The 22,659-nt window shown below is 34.2% G+C and overlaps 1 protein-coding gene and 1 long non-coding RNA gene across 5 annotated transcripts; one reads left to right on the top strand and one right to left on the bottom strand.

The window, feature by feature from the left end:
- Positions 1–12,204: 12,204 nt before the first annotated feature.
- Positions 12,205–14,509, top strand: LOC139844389 (DNA N(6)-methyladenine demethylase ALKBH1D-like). The gene is made up of 5 exons (XM_071834607.1): positions 12,205–12,318; positions 12,417–12,534; positions 12,814–13,200; positions 13,280–13,624; positions 14,106–14,509. The coding sequence occupies exons 2-5, from the start codon at positions 12,439–12,441 to the stop codon at positions 14,379–14,381; spliced, it is 1,104 nt and encodes a 367-aa protein (XP_071690708.1). The 5' UTR covers positions 12,205–12,318; positions 12,417–12,438; the 3' UTR covers positions 14,382–14,509.
- Positions 14,510–18,676: 4,167 nt separating this feature from the next.
- Positions 18,677–20,626, bottom strand: LOC139844390 (uncharacterized). 4 transcript variants are annotated; one of them, XR_011757925.1, is made up of 3 exons: positions 20,197–20,626; positions 20,058–20,108; positions 18,677–19,970 (listed from the first exon to the last, which is right to left on the bottom strand). It is a non-coding gene; the product is annotated as an uncharacterized lncRNA (long non-coding RNA). The 4 variants fall into 4 exon arrangements; XR_011757924.1 differs by having other exon boundaries at positions 18,677–19,543; positions 19,868–19,970; positions 20,058–20,626; XR_011757926.1 differs by having other exon boundaries at positions 18,677–19,298; positions 19,507–19,970; positions 20,058–20,626.
- Between the last annotated feature and the right edge of the window lie 2,033 nt (positions 20,627–22,659).

A 22,659-nucleotide genomic window follows, 5' to 3' on the forward strand; every position in this document is an offset into this window, starting at 1 on the left:
GCTAGATCTTCATGGTTATTTGCTAAGATTGTGAAGAACACTTAAAGTTCCTAAGAGTATGTTTTTGGTTAGAGAAAATGTGTAGTAAAAATGAAAATGGAATGGAGTATAAATGGTGGTGAAAAGATGTATAAATTTGTAATATTGTGCAAAAGTCTTGTAATATGCCAAATTGATTAATCATGCATGCTAAGATCCAAAATTGGCTGACTCATGGCTGCTAATAAAGTGATTGTGATGTGTATATACCAATAGTAAATACGTATAGAAGCTGGGTATGATACGGGTACATATACCCTAGATATACGTATAAAAATCTTGAGAAAACGGAACGAGGATTCAAATATAGCTATCTTTTGTAAATATACTTATATTGTTTTATGTATATAAATCCTTTAAAAGTGATAAAATACATATCTATACGATACATGTATAAGCATCATAAGTTTTAAGTATTTAAGTCGAAGAACGTCACATATAGTTATCGTTTTGAAAACTTAAGTTAGTAGTCTCAAAATATACTTATAACTCATTGTTATTATTACACAATGAGATGTTAAAACATTCTTAGATCATGTTAAATATATGAAAATACATATATATATACACAAACGTATAATTATCGTATGTTATATAGTTCGTGATATCATCGGTCAAATTGGACGGTCAAACGTTGTGTAAAACTCTTTTCAAAAACATAAGTCTCAACAATTTAGATTGCTTATCATGTTGGTAAGGTTTAATTTATGTAAATATTAATCTTATAAGTGTAAAACGATCGGAAAAATCCGGGTCGTTACAGTACCTACCCGTTAAATAAATTTCGTCCCGAAATTTTAAAGTTGTACCTATTTTGCGTTCTCGGGAAACAAATGTGGGTACTTTTGTTTCATCTAATCCTCTCATTCCCAAGTAAACTCGGGACCTCTTCGAGCATTCCAACAAACCTTAACGATTGGTATGTTGCTCTGCTTGAGCCGTTTAACTTCACGGTCCATGATTTCGACTGGTTCTTCTATGAATTGTAGTTTCTCATCGACTTGAATTTCTTCAAGAGGAATGGTGAGATCTTCCTTTGAAAGACATTTCTTGAGGTTTGAGACGTGAAATGAATTATGTACTCTGGCGAGTTTTTGTGGTAACTCGAGTCGATAGGCTACCGGTCTGATGCGTTCGATGATCTTGAACGGGCCTACATACCTTGGGTTCAGTTTACCCCTTTTTCCAAAACGTATTACACCTTTCCAAGGTGACACCTTTAGTATAACCATGTCACCGATCTGAAACTCTAATGGTTTCCTTCGGACATCCGCGTAGCTCTTTTGGCGACTACGGGCTGTTTTCAATCTCTCCTTGATTTGTACTATCTTCTCAGTCGTTTCGTGTATGATCTCGGGACCAGTTAATTGTCGATCTCCTACTTCATTCCAATAGATTGGGGATCTACACTTCCTTACATACAGTGCTTCAAATGGTGCAGCTTTAATGCTACATGATAACTGTTATTATACGAGAATTCTGCTAATGGTAGATACTTATCCCATCCGTTTCCAAAATCAATCACACATGCCCTGAGCATGTCTTCAAGAGTCTGAATTGTTCTTTCACTCTGCCCGTCAGTTTGTGGATGATATGCGGTGCTCATATCCAAACTAGTTCCCAGGGCCTCCTGTAGTGATTGCCAAAACTTTGATGTAAATCTACTATCACGATCGGATATAATGGAAATAGGTATTCCATGCCTTGAAACAATTTCCTTTATGTACAGTCGTAATAGTTTCTCCATCCTATCCGTTTCCTTTATAGGCAAGAAATGTTCAGATTTGGTGAGACGATCAACTATTACCCAAATGGTGTCATAACCCCAGGCAGTCTTAGGTAACTTTGTGATAAAATCCATTGTAATACCATCCCATTTCCATTCTGGGATTTCTGGTTGTTGAAGTAACCCTGACGGCTTCTGGTGTTCTGCTTTGACTTTGGAACAAGTTAAACATTTCCCAACATATATTGCAACGTCTGTCTTCAAATTAGGCCACCAATAATGCGTCTTAAGATCTTGATACATTTTTCCAACTCCAGGATGTATCGAGTATCTTGTCTTATGTGCCTCATTCAATATCAACTTCCTTAATCCACCCAACTTTGGTACCCAAATACGGTTTGCAAAATATCGAATTCCGTCTTCCCGTATAACGAGTTGCTTCTCATACTTCTTCATTATTTCATTTCCTATGTTTTCTTTAGTAAGAGCTTCTCGTTGAGCCTCTTTGATTTGTGAGTTGAGATTCATGCGAATTTTTATGTTCATTGCTCGTACTCGAATTGGTTCCCGTTCCTTTCTGCTTAGAACGTCGGCCACTACATTCGCTTTCCCAGGATGATAGCGAATCTCATAATCATAGTCGTTTATCAGCTCGACCCACCTATGTTGCCTCATGTTCAGCTGTTTCTGATCGAAGATATGTTGAAGGCTTTTATGATCGGTAAACACAGTGCATTTAACACCATATAAGTAGTGTCTCCATATCTTCAATGCAAACACTACTGCTCTCAATTCTAAATCATGCGTCGTATAATTCCGCTCATGAATCTTCAATTGTTGGGATGCGTATGCTATAACTTTCTTCCGTTGCATAAGGACGCAACCAAAACCTTGTCGCGAAGCGCCACAATATATCTCAAAATCATCGTTCCCTTCAGGTAACGATAAAATAGGTGCTGTAGTCAAATTCTTCTTCAGTAATTGAAATGCACTCTCCTGCTCAGAAGTCCATTCGTACTTCTTCCCTTTTTGTGTTAACGCTGTTAATGGTTTAGCTATTCGGGAAAAATCTTGAATAAACCTTCTATAATAACCAGCTAAACCCAAAAATTGGCATATCTGCGTTGGTGTCTTAGGAGTCTCCCATTTTTCAATGGCCTCAATTTTAGCTGGGTCAACCTGAATTCCTTTGCTACTAACAACATGGCCAAGAAATTGCACTTCTTTCAACCAAAACGCACACTTAGAAAATTTGGCGTATAATTGTTCTTTTCTTAACAATTCTAATACCAATCTTAAATGTTGTTCATGCTCTTGCTCACTCTTAGAATAGATAAGAATATCGTCAATGAAAACGATAACAAACTTATCTAAATACGGACTACAAACTCGATTCATGAGGTCCATGAATACAGCTGGCGCATTCGTTAATCCAAACAGCATGATCAAAAATTCATAATGACCGTAGCGTGTCCGAAAAGCAGTTTTCGGAATATCTTATTCTTTGACGCGTAGTTGATGATAGCCCGACCTTAGGTCAATTTTTGAGTAAACACATGATCCTTGCAATTGATCAAATAAGTCATCAATTCTCGGTAGTGGATACCAATTCTTGATAGTTAACTTATTTAATTCACGATAATCTATACACATTCGGAAAGATCCGTCTTTCTTCTTGACGAATAAAATCGGAGCTCCCCACGGTGAAGTGCTCGGTCGAATGAAACCACGGTCCAGTAATTCTTGTAACTGGCTTTGTAACTCTTTCATCTCAGATGGTGCAAGTCTATATGGAGCACGAGCCACTGGTGCAGCTCCCGGTATTAGATCTATTTGAAATTCTACAGATCTAAATGGAGGTAATCCTGGTAACTCTTCCGGAAATACTTCAAGAAAATCTCTTGCCACAGGCACGTCGTTGATGCTCTTATCTTTTTCCTTCGTTTCAACTTTATTAACATATGCTAAGATAGCATAGCACCCTTTCTTCAAGCACTTTTGAGCTTTCAAACAACTAATGAGTTTTAGCTTTGAGTTACCCTTCTCTCCATAAATCATTACTGGCGTTTTATCCTTACGAGGAATGCGAATTACCTTCTTGGCGCACACAACTTCAGCTCCTATTTTGGACATCCAGTCCATGCCAACTATTACATCAAAACTTCCTAATTCTACGGGTATCAAATCAATCTTAAATGTTTCTCCAGCTAAATTTATTTTACAAACACGGCAAATTTTATCGGCTTTAATTAGTTTACCATTAGCTAACTCAATCATGTACTTAGCATCTAGAGGTAATGATGAACAATTCAATTTATCGTGAAAGTCTCTACACACGTAACTTCTATCGGCACCAGTATCAAATATAATAGATGCGGATAAGTTATTAATGGTAAACGTACCCGTAACAAGCTCCGGGTCTTCGCACGCCTCTCTAGCATTAATAACAAATGCTCTTCCACGTGCAGATCCGTTATTCTTCTCTGGATTCGGGCACTGACTCTTATAATGACCCTGTTTCCCACACCCATAACAAGTAACAGTGGCCAAGGCAGTTCTATTTGCATTGGTGGTAGGAGTCTTGGTACCGTTTATATTTGTAGCGGGAACCCTACAATCTTCAGCAAGATGACCTTTTCGATTACAATTGTTGCACACCACATTACAATAACCAGAGTGATGTTTGTGGCATCTGTTACATAAAGGATTTCGTCCCTTGTAACCTGAGTTCGAACCGCTACCCGCACCTTGCGTGGTTTCTTGTTTCTTGTTGGATTGTTGATGATTACCTTCCCACTTTCTTTTGTTTCCCGATGTCTTCACATCGGTGTTCTTATCTAGAATAATCTGGTCCATCAACTCATTCGCCATGATGATAGCTTCATGAATAGTCTTGGGTTTGGATGCTGTAACATTTGCCTTGACCTTTTTAGGCAAACCGTCTTTGTACAGTTCAATCTTCCGTTCTTCGGTTGGTACTAATTCGGGACATAGCAAAGCTAATTCCATGAATCGCTGATTGTAGTTGGTGAGTTCAGTACCAACAACTTTCAGGCTTCGTAATTCAGCTTCCAACTTCCTAACCTCGTTCCTTGAACAATACTCGTTGATTAGCATTGTTTTGAATTCTTCCCAGGGAGTATCATAAGCTACATCTCCTCCTACGGCCTTCACATAGTTTTTCCACCACGTGAGTGCACTATCTTGTAAGGTGCACGATGCATACTTGGTCATGTCCTTCTCAATACAACCACTAATTTTAAACACAGACTCAATCTTTTCGATCCACCGGGTTAAACCGACCGGTCCTTCTGTTCCACTGAATGATGAGGGCTTGCAACCTTGAAAAGTTTTGTAAGTGCATCCCACACGAGGATTTGGGTTAACTGCAGCACCTCTTACAGCCTCGACCCATAACATTCTGTCATTCACTCGCTGATTGATGAGTTCCTGGATTTCTTATTCCGTCATTCGGTTCAATCGCGCCATAATCTTCAATAAAAATGAAAAAAAAAATAATTATTCACATGGAATATTATAGATGTAGTATGTATTTGCAGTACATCGTAGCTTATTAATAATATGAACCAGTTATTATTATAAAAGTCTTTTCTTCTTATTAGCGTTTTATAATTATACCTAGGGTAGTACCTACCCGTTAAAGTTCATACTTAATAGCTTAGTACGAAAATCAATTACTATCACCCAAATAATACTCAACCATGGAAAATTATTGCATTTCACACTTCACTATTTTACATATGCTTATCTTACATCAAACATTAAGCAAACCACACTAGTAATATTATACAAAACATTATATGATCCCATGGTTTAAAACAACAGCGCATCATTTAACCCAAAGCGTTTGTGTTCAAAGAAATCGCTTAAAGGTTATCCTGGTTGTCTCCCTGCGTTTTGGCTGAGGAACCGAAGAACTGGATGTCGGGATAGAACTAATAGGAATAGCGAGAATAGGTGTGGAAGTATCTGGTGGAGTTGGTGCCACAACATCCTCTCTAGACTCGGGATTTGGATTTTCCATTTCAGTAGCCTTTCGTTTCTTTCCTCGTTCGAACTTGTCTTTCATAATTTCCTGTATTTCTTCCTCCTCAGGATCACTTTTCGGTTCCTCTTCAATTGATTCATCCGGAACTTGTGAGTCTTCCCCAAAGGTGTCGTTTTCATCATCAGATAGGTTAATGACTGGAACACCATCTGAAGATTCTGGTTCAGAGTCGCTGAATGTGATAACAAGTTCTAAGCTAGACATCTATCACATAACAACTAGCATGTTAGTATCACATAATATTTACATATTAATTTTTTTTAACCAACAGGGATAAGCAATAGTTTTCTAAATCAAACACGGTCAAAGTCCAGACTCACTAATGCATCCTAACAAACTCGATAAGACACACTAATGCAAATTTTCTGGTTCTCTAAGACCAACGCTCTGATACCACATGTCATAACCCGACCTTAACCATAAAGACGATTACAATAACATATGATTTCATCGCGAGGTATTGACCTCTATATGCGACATTTTTCAAAAACTGCATTCGTTTTTACAATACAAACCATAGCTTTTATTACAAATACAAGGTTTAAATAACTTAATAATGATTATCGTTTAGCGATAATCTTAGACTTACAAACTTTACATGTGATAATAATAATACGACTTCCAACATATTTTACATTACAAATCCTCCGATATGCAGTTTTATTTTTGACACAAATATGCATACTCAAGATCTTGCTTAAATTCAACATGTTGCAGCGGAAGCTTTTAGTTATCACCTAAGAATAAACATGCTTAAAACGTCAACATAAAGTTGGTGAGATATAGGTTTAATGCCGGCAGCGTTATAAATATAGACCACAAGATTTCATATATAAACGATATAATAAAAATATTCTAAGTTGTTGAGCACTTGATAACCATACTTAACATTTAATCAACGTCGCATATTCCCTTTATTATGAAATCTTACTATACCGTACCAAGTGTAGTTACCGAAACGAAGTACTGTGCAACCGTTGAATACTGGTCGTCCAGTCCGGTTGGGGTTGTCAGGCCCGATAGATCTATCAACAGGATTCGCGTTTACAATACCTCATGTAAATAATAGTTACCAAGTTACAGGGAAGTATGCCAGTGGTACAACTCAAAGTAGAATATATATTTTTAATCACTTGTGTCCATAACGTAAATCATAAAATGCATGTATTCTCATCCCGAAATATTTAGAGTTTAAAAGTGGGACTATATACTCACTTTTGCCTTGAAGGTATTTATCACGACTTGGTCTCCGATAGATATCACGAACCTAACCATATATATAATATATCAACATATTTTCTTTTTAAGTAATCGTTATATATACATATATATATATATATATATATATATATATATATATATATATATATATATATATATATATATATATATATATATATATATATATATAAATATATATACTTTTAATATTTTCTTAGTCCGTAGTTAGCAGTCCGATGTTAGTGGTCCACAATTAGTTGCTCAATAAAATAAATAAAGACCCCATCGTATTCGTATTGATCAGAATTAATCTTGACCCATGGTACCATGTTGTCAAATGACGTGTTGCGTACATAAAGTACCATGTTGTCAAATGACGTGTTGCGTACAATCATGAGGTCTTATGATTAATCTTCTCGTGTTGTTTACGGGTGGTCCTGAAATATATAAAATTAAATCATAAGTAAATATATATAAAATATCATATTAATTAGAAAATATATGATTAATTTAATTTTTCTCCAAATATTTTCGTAGCTAAACTAGCTTCGGATACCCGATCTTGTTTTAGTCGTAGTTTCTTCATTACAACTCCGTTTTTGTTGGTTCAACTTGCCACTTCCTTGGATCGAGTCAAATTTTAAGAATATGAACTGAAAATACCTTAGTTTTTATTCAAAATCACAGGTTATAGGTCAAACTTTGGTGAAACTTATGAAAGTGATCATTTTCCATCATAAAAACAACATTTAATGATCATTTTTCTAAAAATACTTACACTCTGAGTTAAACCATGAAATTTTTATGTGTTAACATATTCATAAGAAATATCATTTTTCCAGAACATGAACTTCCAATTCAAAGCTTAAGATGGTTTTTAATTATCCAACCCAAAACAGCCCCCGGTTGCACTCCGACGACGTACATTCAGTTTTAAGGTGTTCTTTGTAAAACCAAGTTATATCTTGTTAAGTTAGCATATCATTATGATATATTACAGGTCTTGAAGTGTTTTAAATGTTAAGTTAGAAGGATCTATTTAGTTTGCAAACAAGTTTGAAATCATTCAAACTATGTTATTGTTGTTAAAATTTTACAACATAAAATAAGATAGCTATATAAATATGAATCGAATAAAATTATGAACAAGGTTACTACCTCAAGTTACTTGGACAAAGTTACTGTAAAAGATGAGTAAAATCCTAGAATCAAAAGAGTGGTGGAGTTGGATTGAAAGGTTGGAAGTAAACTTGTTTACTTGGAAGGATTTTTGAAGTGTTCTTGAATGGATTTTTTTATGATGATTAAGGGTTGTTTTTGAAGCTAAATCTTCAATGTTATTTGCCGAGATTGTGAAGAATACTTAAGGTTCCTAAGAGTGTGTTTTTGGTTAGAGAAAATGTGTAGTAAAAATGAAAATGGAATGGAGTATAAATGGTGGTGAAAAGATGTATAAATTTGTAATATTGTGCAAAAGTCTTGTAATATGCCAAATTGATTAATCATGCATGCTAAGATCCAAAATTGGCTGACTCATGGCTGCTAATAAAGTAATTGTGATGTGTATATACCAATAGTAAATATGTATAGAAGCTGGGTATGATACGAGTACATATACCCTAGATATACGTATAAAAATCTTGTGAAAACGGAACGAGGATTCAAATATAGCTATCTTTTGTAAATATACTTATATTGTTTTATGTATATAAATCCTTTAAAAGTGATAAAATACATATCTATACGATACATGTATAAGCATCATAAGTTTTAAGTATTTAAGTCGAAGAACGTCACATATAGTTATCGTTTTGAAAACTTAAGTTAGTAGTCTCAAAATATACTTATAACTCATTGTTATTAGTACACAATGAGATGTTAAAACATTCTTAGATCATGTTAAATATATGAAAATACATATATATACACAAACGTATAATTATCGTATGTTATATAGTTCGTGATATCATCGGTCAAATTGGACGGTCAAACGTTATGTAAAACTCTTTTCAAAAACATAAGTCTCAACAATTTAGATTGCTTATCATGTTGGTAAGGTTTAATTTATGTAAATATTAATCTTATAAGTGTAAAACGATCGGAAAAATCCGGGTCGTTACACCGGTTGTGTCGCCGGAAACCTTCAACTTCAAATAACTCGATAATCGAAGTGATGTTGTTGTGGATCTGACCAGAGGTATACAATCACTAAATCCTCTTCAAGAATTTCATTCAGATCTAGTTTGTAATATTTGTTGAGGTTCTCAACAAACTAGGAAATTAAAGTTAGCCAAATTGATTGGGGCTTATGAAGTAGAAGAAACAAGAAGCAACTGCAAATTATTTATGTTACTACTTGTGACGACCCGACAAAATCGCCATTGACGGCGCCGTCAACTTAGGTCCTGTTACGTGGTCATAGTCCCTAAATGAGACGCGTTTGACCAAAATTATGTCGTATTCATTTGAAATGTGTATGACTTGCAAAGTTTTAAGTAACCAAACGATTTGACAACAAGTATAAGTTTACAAAAGTTATAAAGTATAAATGAAATAACTTGCGACATAATATAAGTTGAAAATCACGAATGCTATCAATAGCGTATGCATGTAAACATTAAGTTTGAATCCAAAGGTGCTATCACTAGCGTATGCATGTATGCTTGACCCCAAGCAAGTAATCAAAGTGTGCGGAAGCATGTATCAAGTAGCCAAGTATGAACCTGAGAAACATATAGAAAACTGTCAACGAAAAACGTTGGTGAAATCATAGGTGTATTTGTAAACGTTGTTTTTGAACCACAAGATTTTGTATGAGTTGATTATCCAAATCGTTTGCATTCCAAAGTTGTTGTACGTTCGCTAGCACTCAATTATCAAGATTTAACTGTTTTGTACCCTGTTACGTAGTGTTAGAACATACACTATACCCGAAAATATATTTCATCCGCTAACGGTAGTGAACCATCCGAATGAGGGCGCGTCAAGCCCGTATGGATCCACACAACATAAGTTCACGTTTACACCCTAAAAGTGTAACTAATGATAATTGAATTGAGGCTTTTTGTTCTAACCCGCTGTGGAATCTTTGTTTTCGTAATTGTGTTCAATGCATAAAAGTATAATACGTATATGTTTCTCATCCCATGATTTAAAGAGTAAAAGTTGTTGAAAAGATGGGACTATGATCTCACCGTAGTTGCACGCCAAAGTATTTGAAATTACACGTTGTGCAAATGAAAGTTGCTTAGCCTTGACCTAAACAAATAAGTTGTATCAATTACCGGTTACGATACAAGGTCGGGCGAAATGTGTTCAATTAGTCCTATGGCTCGTTACGACTCGATTATATAGTATGTGAATCAAGTTGTCAAGTTTCATGCAAGAATCAAGTATAAGAGAAAGGTTATAACGATTAAACGAAGTATGGGTTAAGTTTGAATAAAAGTCAACTTTGGTCAAGTCAAAGTCAACAAAAAAAGTCAACACGTTCGGGTTGGGTCTCGGACAATTTTCCTGAGTTATATAATCATATATGAGCATGTTAGAACAAGTTACATATTAATCGGAGGTGCGTAGCATAGTTGGATTTAAACGTGAAAACGCGAAATTGAACAGCCCCTTTTCCAATTAAACGCCGCGCCGCGCCAAAGGTGGGCCGCGCCGCGGCAATACAGGTGGGCTGATCCCTGGGCTATTTCAAGTGTTCAAGTCTCGAACCAAACTTCATTTTAACACAACTAATGAACCGTAAACACTTAAAACGCATGCCATACATCGTTGGAAAGATATTTTAACGAGGAATACAACTAAACACATATTATCAAACAATTACATCATTTAAAATGACCAAATCCTCATCGAATGATCGTTAAAAGTTCATCATTAAAGTTTCAAGTTCGTAAAAGCATTTCATGATTCCTGAACTTACTACATACATATAATATGCCGTTTCGTAGGTAATTACGCATACAATACAACTAAACACTTACCAACAACGTCTCATAGCATTCAAGACATCAAAAGTTCATTTTAAATGCTATCAAACCCTAACCAAGAATCATGAATTCAACATTTATGTTAATGAAGTTTTTCCAAGTCAACCTACATACCAAAACGAAGCTAATCAAAATGAAGCTAATGATGGTAGTAACACTTTTAATACACGAGCTTTAACATTTAACAACATTAAATCACCCAAAACTCAAGATTAAACACACCCATTTTCAAGTTCATGCTAGTTTATGCAAAATAACAAGATCGAGCAAATAAATCACATATTCATGTTAGACTCGAGCCATAGACACTAACTAACACACTTTTAAGTTTAAAGGTCTAATTTATGAAATTTAGAGATTTTAAAAAGCTTACCCCAAGCTATGAAATTGGTACCAAATTGAAGAGGATGATGCAAGGATCACACAAGTTCAATTTGTTTTGATGTTAGCTTGCTAGATTTGAAATGGATGATGAATCTTTGAAGATGTTAAAATGGTGTTCTTGGTGACTAGAGAGAAAAGAGAGAATAGAGGTGAAGTGAATGAGTGGTGGTGGTGGGGTTTGACTAGTTGACCTAGTCAACTAGTTTGGCCCCTTGGCAAATTTGGTCCCCCGAGTTTAAAAGCGGGTGCGTGAATTAACCAAACGAATTATTTTTAAATACGCGAGAGTAAACGGGAGGTGTTATAATTAAATAACGGAAATATTGAAAACGCTAATTAACGAAAGATACGAATTTAGATAACGAAAGATATTATTTAAAAAAAAATACGGCGTTAAAATAATTTAACGGAAAAATGCGGGTTATTAGACTACTCATTAAAATTATCTTGGGATTTATGGGTTTGAAATGGCTACGTGGTAAAGGCTGTGGTGGTAATAAGCTTAGGGGGTTTGAAATGATTACTGTTGGTTAACATATGATGATGAACATCGGGTTAGGGTAAATGGTCAAAAATACCCTCACGCACATGATTTTAACGAACAAAAATTAACGAATATTAGTATCAAGGTCTTTCATGTTACAATTGCAAACTTTAAGGTCATCGAAGTCAAATTAAACAAAAAAGTCATTCCTGCAACTTTTGACAAACTTCAGAGACCAATAATATAATTTTGTCTTTTTGTAAAAAAAAATAAAGCGAAGGGGAATACCAAAAGACCGTCATTAAATACTTTCAATCCCCTTTAAGTCGCAGGTGATCGAAACTCTAAAGCATAGTGTCAAAAGATCCGGTTAGGGTTTTCTTTACGTACAATTAAGGTAAATTAGGGTTTTCGTTAACAACAATTGTTGCTGCATTTTGCTTTTATCAAACGCATTCCTTAATTGTTTCTGAAAATCGTGTTTGTTTGTTGCAGCGATTCAGTAAATAATTGAAGAATGTCAGGACATAGTCGTCAAGGAAATCGATCTTTTTCTGGTAAATCCGATAGTAAAATCAAAAAAACAAATGCTGAGTGGAAGACGAAACCTAAGGTATGATCATATTATACGAAAATCTGTATATATATATTTATCTATAATTTACTAAGTTAGGGTTTCTAAGTAGCTAACAGCAGATATCACTTTAATTTAGGTTATTTGATCAATTATTACAATTTTGGTTGATTATTATCTGTAATTAATTACATATCTCTGTATCTATTATTTACTCTGCCAGTTAGGGTTTATTGTGTTAATTATTTTGATGTTGATCATTATTATCTTTTATGAGTTTTATGTGTATGTATATCATATATTAATACTTTTATTCAGATTGTAAGTGAAGGATCATTCGGTAGTGCGTCGAGTAGCCAGAACGACAGTTTATCAGTTAGTGAAGAGTTTATGGTGAATGATTTGCCTTCTGTTGTGAAAAATCTTAAATTGTATGATAATGATGATTGTAATTCTAAGAATTGCGAAAAAATTGTGGGAAATACTTGTGGGAAAGATGATGGTGATCAAGATTTGGGTGATAAAGATAACGGTTCAAACAAAATGCGATTTGATATCTGTCCGAAAAGGGCTACCGTTAAACTAAAAGCTCCATTACATGTCTTGAACAAAGAAAAAAGAAATCAATCCAAACGTGACAAACCTAATGTTTTTTTGAGGCCTGGGATGGTACTTTTGAAGAAATACATCTCTATAGATGATCAGGTACTTTTTTTTTTTTTTCATATGATTTGGTATTGTACAGAGTCACTAACGTTGATTATTTTGAATGATTTGTGTGCAGATTAGTATTGTGAAAACTTGCAGGCAGCTTGGTGTTAGTGATGGAGGTTTTTACCAACCTGGTTATCGTGGAGGAACTAAATTGCATTTGAAGATGATGTGTCTTGGTAAGAATTGGGATCCTGAGACTAAACTGTACAGTGAAACGAGGCCGATTGATGATGCTAAACCGCCTGCTATTCCTCAAGTGTTTCATGATATGGTGAAAAAAGCTATTGAAGACTCGAATGCCCATATTAGGAATGAAGTACCTGAAGCTAATGCAGGGGCACTCGTTCCCTTAATGGACCCTGATCTCTGCATTGTCAATTTTTATTCAAAGAGTGGCAAACTTGGTCTCCATCAGGTTTGATTTTATACTACTTTTCATAATTATAATTATATTATTGTTTACATTGCATTTTTTGTGTAATAAGTTGATCTTGTTATTTGGATATAGTTATATATGTGTGAATTGTTAGTCAGAGTAGCTCCAGTATAATGGACTAATGGAGTGTATGTATCTCACTCTGTTTGGTCATTTACATTAAATTTGAGTAATCTGAGTTTTATAAAAACGTTCAAGTATTTGCGATCTGATTACTATAACTTGAAACAGTAAGATTTTATCTTAACACCATCTTTTGGAATGTGTTTTTGTACTGTGATTTTTCTGCATCACATCAACATTTATGAAAAAGCACTGTTAAGTACCCTTAAATGGTATTCGTTTTGCAAATAAATGTTGCATCTTTAAAAACTGACTACTGATTGATTTTATTTCCTACTCATTGTGACTAAGGTGCCTAAAATAATGAAATCTATGTGTGTGCAATATTTTTCTTCAGGATAAAGATGAGAGTGAAATAAGCCTGAAGAAAGGGTTACCCGTTGTCTCATTCTCAATAGGTGACTCTGCTGAATTTTTATATGGCGATACCAGGAATCCTGATGATGCTAAAGAAGTGATTTTAGAATCAGGAGATGTTTTGATATTCGGTGGGAAATCAAGGCATATATTTCATGGTGTCACTTATATTCTTCCTGATACTGCTCCAACATCGTTGATAGAAGCAACAGATATGCTCCCGGGTCGTTTGAATCTCACTTTTAGAAGGTATTAACCAGCTCTTGGCCTGTTTTTCCGAGAACTGATGAAACTCGTTATCAGTAAATTTTGATTATCTTTGTTTTGGCTGGATGTCTTGTATGTAAGGATGATTAGCTGTATGTAAATGTTTGCTGTTTTACTGTCAGTATTTTACTTTTCAAAGTTTCTAAGAGCACCCCTTGATGCACTTCTTCAAATTAACATATCGTCACTTCAACGCCACATTACCATTTTCTTTTCATTTGCTTCCAACCATCGTACGCTTCTTCAAATTAACATGAACCCAATATATTAATGAATATATACAATGTACAATTTTAATATACAAATTACAACAAAAAATAATTGTGGCCATTGTGTTATATGGACGTAACCCTTCATGAAAATAATTGGCTAACGATAACATTGGGATTTGGGAGTGCTCTAATAACAGAATGTGATGTTAAATCTGTTACATAAAAGTTCTTGAATCATAATTGCTTAGAGAGGAAATAGCCTCATTCACGATGCCATTGAACCTTATTAGTTCATGTGTTAGTGGTTTGTTTGGGGTGCCGCATTGCACGTAAGGTTGCCCCTTAACCCTTGAATTCAACCTAAGGGTGTCTTCCGCACGTCGCATTGCGAGGGCGGTGTGGGAGGTGGTTTTTACCGCCCATGCCCTCGAATTTGGCCAGGTTTCCTCCTGGACAGCAGTTGGGAGCGGGGTATGCAACTGCAGGAGATGAACGATGTGGGTAGTTTAGTCCACTGGTTAATCCCGAACTGTTCTTCAAAAAAAAAAATGATGCCATTGGGATTTGGATAACAGAATGTGATGTTTAATCTGTTACATAAAAGTTCCTTGAATCATAATTGGAAAAAACGGAAATAGCTCGAAAAGATCACATAAACATCACTAAATTTTATAATAATATAGTCAAAAGTTCAAACGAGAACTATAAAAAAGGTTAGAACTGCAAAAACTTTTAATCTACTAAGATTTTTACATGTGAATAGATTGAATCACCCATCAATGTTTATAGAGAGTAAGAATGAAAATGAAATAGTTTGAAAAAACTTATATTTTACCGATATAATCAAATATATAGTTTCTTATTCCGGTGTGCATATTAGTTTGTAAACATGTTAACATTTCATATAATTAACAATTTAACATGTAATTTGTGGTAATGAACATATGTTTTGTTAATTATATGAGAATTAGTTAACATTTGCATGTAATTTATTGCATTTAAATGCACAAAAACTATGAAATCAAAAGGTTCTCGCAGTTCTCGCCCTTTTTGTGGTCCTTTTTTTAACCTGCCTAAATTTTTTATTCGGTGCATTCATATTTTAAAAATGCTGCAATCGAGGTAATATTTGCCTACCAGAAAACATGTATGTATGAAATGTTAATGTTTAAAACAGTGTCAAATAAATAAAAGCACGCAGTTTAATTATACAAGTTAGAAATAATTTCTTGATAATGATAAGATACAATGATAAATCTATAAAAAGTGAAATTTAATTTATCTGATTATGACTTATATGAAGGAATTGATTTCTTTCTGGCATTATCGATGGCAACTCGGACCTTCATTTTCATCTCATAAACTTTAGTTAGAAACAGAGGTATCCATCTTAACTCTACACGAATATATACATACGTCAAGATGATTACAATTATCACGAGGAACAACTCAAGATGTGCGGCCATTGTCGTGGTAAATTGTGTAGCATACGGAAAGTAGTCATACGCATCGATGAAAATTATTGAGAAAAGGGTGATGAAGAATGTTGATAGGGTAGCTATCAAGATAATAAAGATGATAATTATAAGAATACATGAAATTAGTGATCCATGAAGAAGAGCTACAAGGAACAAATCTATATTTGGAATCATCGGGCTGGGTTGCAAGAAGATTGACATATAATTGTATCCATAAAAATTTGTTATTTGATTTGTTGGATAAATGACTTTGATTATGGAACCTCAAGGGGGAAAAGAATGAGTAATGCTCACTTTATTCCACAAAACTTTCACGTACAATACATGTTTATAAGCATCTTTAGCAAAACTTGATATTATGAAACTGCAAGTTTATAACAAAAGCTATATAGCAAGTTATAACTAAAACTTGTATATTTTAAGAGTTGATAATTTTTATGTATTTGATAAACTAGCTGGAGCTTACAATATAAAATAACATATACATGTTTAGAGCATCTTTAGCTATTGGCTACCCAAACCATGTTATAAGCTAGAGCTTATAGAAAAATAGGTTTAAGCTTCTGTGTGTCAAAAACATAGCCAGCATATGTACCACTATATTATTACAAGTAGAACCTTTTGAGTGGTATGGGTTGGGGATCCAACTTAGTGTATTGCCGACCTATGTTTGATTCTCACTTCAAGCGGGGGTTTCTACCCTTTGATGGTACTGTCAACATCAATACGAATTGGAAAGGTCCCGGAGGGTTTTTCCAACATTCGATGGTACTGCCAACATCGTTGCGAATTAGGTTTCCTCCTAACGTGTGTGTGAGTGACATATGATCGCGAAGGTGGTTAAGTCCCCTCTAGGTGATGTCGATATCGTTGTTCGAAAGAAAAACTATATTATACATAAATATAATTCTTAATGACAATCTTAATAACTTAATGGAGATATTCTATTATTTTATATGTAACATTTTTGAGATGATTGTTCATTATTCTTTTTAACTAAACTTCACCACACCATCTCCTGCTAGAAATCCCTACTGCTACACCAGCATGCGACCGTCACCACCGATCACCATCGTATTCAGTCAACACCATTCACACTAAGGTTGTTTATTGGTTTGTTTTTCGGTTTTGTCAATTTATTTACTTTTATTTAAAAAAAATTTGAGGACAAAACCGAAAATCATAATTTACATTCAAAACCAAAATCTAAACAAATATTGAATTTGAATTCGGTTTAATTAAAACCGAATACTATAAAAATCATATTTTAGCCAAAATAATCTTAAAAATCACTTTTGAATTGGACGCTTTTTTTTAAATCAGTTTTTGGTCTATATATATTAACTAGATTTAAGAGCCCGTGCGTTGCACGGGGACTTATAATCAAAATAAATCGAAACGTAAAATGTTGTATCATTTGAAGTTATGATTAGGACAGTCTCACAAGTATCGTTGTGAATCAAATAAACAGAAAATTTAATATCATTTAAAGTTATTAATTATCGTTCGAAACGTTTATTCCCTAATTTTTGGTTGCAATCTCTCTATCCGTCGAATAGAAAGAGGGATAATTTTCTCTACTTTTGAGAGTGTTTTTACTCTGGGTGGAGAAATGACTTGTCTATATTCTCGGATAGAAGAATGATTGTCTACATCTCACCTCCCCCATATAACACTTATGTGGTTTGGGTTTTGTTGTTGTTGTTGTATGTAGCAGATAAAAAGTATGCTCTTCAAGTATGTAACTGAGTAAACATTTTTTGCTAGGCTTTATTCCATTCTGTTGGCGAAAACGTGAAAATCTAGACGACACACACAAGTTTGGTTTTTCTTCGACGTCTGTTCTTTCAACCGCCAATTCCATTCGGATCCTTCATGATTTAATTATTAATACTTTTCTGAATGAATTTGATACCAACTACAGCAATTTAACTCGACCAGTTCAAACAAATAGAAGTTTTATGATCTTGTCAAACGGAAATAGATGTAGTCATAGTTACAAATGGCTGGCTGGCACCACAATTCCAACTCAAACCAACTATTGGCCATTTGAAGATGACACCATGATATTCTCTTGACTTGAACATCTATTTCATTTACCCCTCTACTTCGTGCTTAAGCTCGTGAATTTAGAGATAAAACACAAGTTATATTGTATTAACAATAATATGAATATATTATTTTTGCACTGAAAGTGCAAATTGTATTTACATGAATCAAAATTGTGAAGTTACTTGAGTCGAAATATGCTTACTCTTCTATATTGGCAACAACAAAAAAGAATTAAATTACAGCATATGCAACTATAACAACAAAAATAAATAACAGTCTGGAGCATAAGCTACTATAACAACAAAAATAAATAACAGTTTGCAGCATACTCTACTGTAACAAAAGTTACAGCAGCAGCTTTAGCAGCAACAAAAATAAGAGAATATAGCAGCGAATATAACCTCAACTATAACAACATATACAGCAACAGCAATACTAATATGTACAGTATAATAGTAAGAAACTTTTAGAAATAAATAAAAGTCAGCATGGGGAAAAATCAACCAATATGGATAAGCGATTGCATAAAAATAGAACATTATAAGAACTTTGGGCGACTTGTGATCCATTTGACCCATTTTTATTGTGGCTAACTATTCACTGGATTCGTTACATACAACAATAACCTGCCTGAACCTACTTATACCTCACTAATGCATTAAAGTTGCCACTTTCACTTCATAAGATCTTACCTCTTCTTGCTACTTCTTAAGCTACCCTTAACCATGATCGAGCATATTCTGCCACTATATCTGTCATATCCTGCAGCTGTAATCATTGTGAAATGCCAATATTAATGCGCTTGTCAAGGCAAAGCCAAAAATGTCAATTATACAAGAAAAACCACCTTGTAGTCTATTACAAGGATACCCAGAACTACAGCTTTCCAGCTATTTAATATTCACAACAATCAAGCACCCTTTATCTGCGATATAGGTGATGGAGTTGGACTAAAAACACATATGTTATTAATATATCAGTGCAAGTTGAGGTAAAAAAAAAATATAATTACAGCCGACACTCTTATTTTCCTTTCATATGAGACAAATCCTTTACCCATTCAATCTTAGCAACACGATACCTTCATAGATGAAAAGGACACATGGTCAGCTTAAAACCAAATAACCTGGAAATCAACTCGATACCTCTTCGCTGACTTTCAACCTGAATTAAATCAACTTATTAATGATAACTATTAGCTGAAGCTTCATAGAAAGAGACAAAAGAAAAGCAGACCTATTATAGGTCCAACTAATGATGTACTCCACATTATATTTACATATATAGATAGAAAAATGTATATTTAATATAATACATATCGATAAAACAGAAAGTAAATTTTCTCTGGGAAAAAGTAAACAAATAATCTCGCCTTTATGAAAAATCGCCCATTCAGAAGTGGCTCACAACTGCACGATCCAAAACAGATTGTTAATTACATATTAACTTGAGAGTTGAAACTTGTTCATTCAAGGCATAATTGACAAATATATGACTTTACGTAATAAAGTTTCACATGTTCCATTGAACTTCTTGTACTTTAGCATAAAACTTCATTTTACATACACCTCATGACTAAAACTATGAAGGATCATGTGGGTTCTAATGAAACATGACTAAAATTTGTGTTCACCCTTTACAGAATCTTGAAATACATACCCGAAAAACAGCAACATAGTGGACAAACTGACCCAAATGCTAAGCAATTAAGGTGTGGCAAAATTTCTCATTACCTTCCATGATGCATCACTAAGCATCTTATAGTATTGGACAACATTTATATGAAACTTCAACCTCATATCTCTCACCTTCATAGCCACCTCTTTCAGCTACTAACTATAAAAATTTTATTTGACCACATAGTAAGAGAAAGAGATGAGATACATACAGAATAAAAATTCATTTTAATAAGCTAATATTTACCTATAGAGGTACACCATTTTTATCAGGTACCAGCAGCCCCTCCTTCTAAGCCTGCACAATAATATCAATTAACAACAAAAAACCCTTTGGAACTGCAACGTCAAGAACCAAAACAGCAGTTTAAATGTAGGACTCTTACCTTACACTTTTTTAATATATAGGCCTAAACCTTTAGCAGACGAAAGCCACCATGAATAACAATATAGTGGCCAACATCTAAAGTAAGCTTTGAACTTTGGATGAACTGTAAGACTTGGAGGTGGCTATTTCAACCCACAATATGATGAACTATAAGAATGGTGTTTACTACTATATGTTGATATTCAGAGAGCAGGGTGTTTGTTTATTGACAAAGTAATTTAGCAAATTGTAAATGGGTCAAGATTGTGGCAAACCGAAAAGAGGAAACACACCAGCTGCATATTTAAGATCCAAAGTCATAAACAAAAACAACCATCTATGTCACCACACCATAGATAAAAACAAAATAACAAAAACGCTAGTTAAACTATACTACATAACAAACAAACACACAAAAAGTTGAAGTTCTCTTACAGTATTTTCGAGTTTAGCTTCCTTCACCTGCATGACAAAAAAGGAGAAATAAGAAATAAAACATAGTGAGTTACCGAAACTATAAACCCTAAACTATAACTATAACCCGACATGAGATAACAAAAGATTATCAAATTTGACATAAAACATACTCTTATGAAGATAATAAAGACTCAGATACTATAAAAAACCAGGATAAAGACCCGCCTACTATAACAATTCGTTAATTCAAATCCCTAATTCGAATCCAGAAAGTTTAGCACATGATAACACCACAACATTGTAATTCTACCGTTGAAATTATAGCAATCCGATGAAGACAATTAATGAACTGAGTAATAGATAAATTAGTTTTAAGAACACGTCAAGCCCTAAGCTACCCGATATCTATATACCTCCCAATCAGTACAACCCACGACTCAAAATCTTGTACAGTCATTTCATCAAACATCATGTGTGCGTTGAGCATAACTCACACGTCAAGAACATGATCAATACACGACTAAACATAATAATATGGTTTTCATGTGTGAACTACCACATCGATTGATTACGCAAATGAAGAAGACATTTAGAATTTAAATCAATAAATAAAGAATCCATGTTAAGATTGAAAATTCCAAGTCCAAAGTTCAAATTCGAGTATTTAAAGCCTAGAAATCGCTGATTTAGTGTCTAAAAGGAAGAAGAAACGTAATAAGTGGAATATTACCTACTGAATCACAATCAGGATTTAATCCTGCTTCTGAACGAATCTGATTGAAGATGGAGGGATAACAGGTGAATAGTTTGAATCGAGTATGTCTATCGATACAATATTCAATTTTAACAGATCAAATCGTTCATTCGATGGATCAAATCGTTCAATCGATGGATCAAATCGTGACAATTTATAGAGCCCGAACACATAAATCCTTTTGTACCTGATTTACATAATCGCGAATATGGTTCTTATTATGTAATCGATTGAAGAAATCAGATAATAAGCTGATTAAAGAAATTGGGACGATTAAGAGTTCGATTAAAGAACCCTATTAAGAGCAGATGAGAGAGGCTGTAAAGGATTTGGCATTTGGGGTGGATTTGAACATTGATTTTGTTAACCCTAGTTTGAGTTTGGTTTGGGTTCAACAGACGACGGAGGAGAGTTCTGAGGGAGGAACGGTTTTTTTTGTTTGGTTTGTACAGCGTGGCATACTTAATTAGCCTAATGATTAACATGTCAGCATCTTAGATTAAGATTAACTTAATGATTGTCACGTAGAATTTTTTTTCACGATTTATAAGATGTAATAGCTAGATAGATAGATAGATAGATAATAGATATAGATAATAGATAATAGTTGAATTCAGTTTTCAGCTTAATTGAATTTAAGAAAGTAAAAGTGAACCAAAATCAAATTCAAAATTTAATTTAAACCGAACCGAACCGAAGATTGATCGGCTTTTTTAAAAATAAGCTAGGCCGAACTAAAAACTGAAATTAAATATTTTCCAATTATACGATTTGAAATTGAAATAGAATATTGAATATCTCTAATCCATAATATTCCATATTTAGCTAACGCCAAGAGTTAGAATGCTTTTTAATTAGGCCACTTTATCATACTATACCGATACCGATTAATTAATTACCCCTACAAACTAAATCACATGGGATTCTTGGTCGTTTCAGTTTTATCGCGATGTTTGCGTTTACATTACAAAGGCCCCCTCACATGATCACATGACATGGGATTCTTGGTCGTTTCAGTTATATCGCGATTTTGAGTTTGCGTTCACACTACAAAGGCCCCCTCAACTTTCGCACAAATTACACATCGCCCCCTCAAATTTACACTTTTTCAGGGGTAAAAAGTATCAATATATAATTTTATTAAAATAAAAAAAACTTATTCCACCCGAATTTATAACGGGCCCCATCTTCTCGCTCGGTGCGAGTTAAATTTTTCCGAGGCCACCGTTCAACTCGAAAAAATCTCACGAATCCAACGAGACTAACTATATGCGAAACGGACATCGTTAAAAAAAACTAAATAACGGGCCC

The sequence above is a fragment of the Rutidosis leptorrhynchoides genome, chromosome 4 (genome assembly GCF_046630445.1).
Source record: "Rutidosis leptorrhynchoides isolate AG116_Rl617_1_P2 chromosome 4, CSIRO_AGI_Rlap_v1, whole genome shotgun sequence".
Classification (NCBI taxonomy): domain Eukaryota; kingdom Viridiplantae; phylum Streptophyta; class Magnoliopsida; order Asterales; family Asteraceae; genus Rutidosis; species Rutidosis leptorrhynchoides.

Excerpts from the sequence above, each read along its gene's own strand:
- LOC139844389 (XM_071834607.1), top strand. The coding sequence starts at position 12,439 with ATGTCAGGACATAGTCGTCAAGGAAATCGATCTTTTTCTGGTAAATCC. Across the intron at positions 13,201-13,279 it reads ACATCTCTATAGATGATCAG|ATTAGTATTGTGAAAACTTG; the intron begins GTACTTTTTTTT and ends ATTTGTGTGCAG. Across the intron at positions 13,625-14,105 it reads GCAAACTTGGTCTCCATCAG|GATAAAGATGAGAGTGAAAT; the intron begins GTTTGATTTTAT and ends ATTTTTCTTCAG.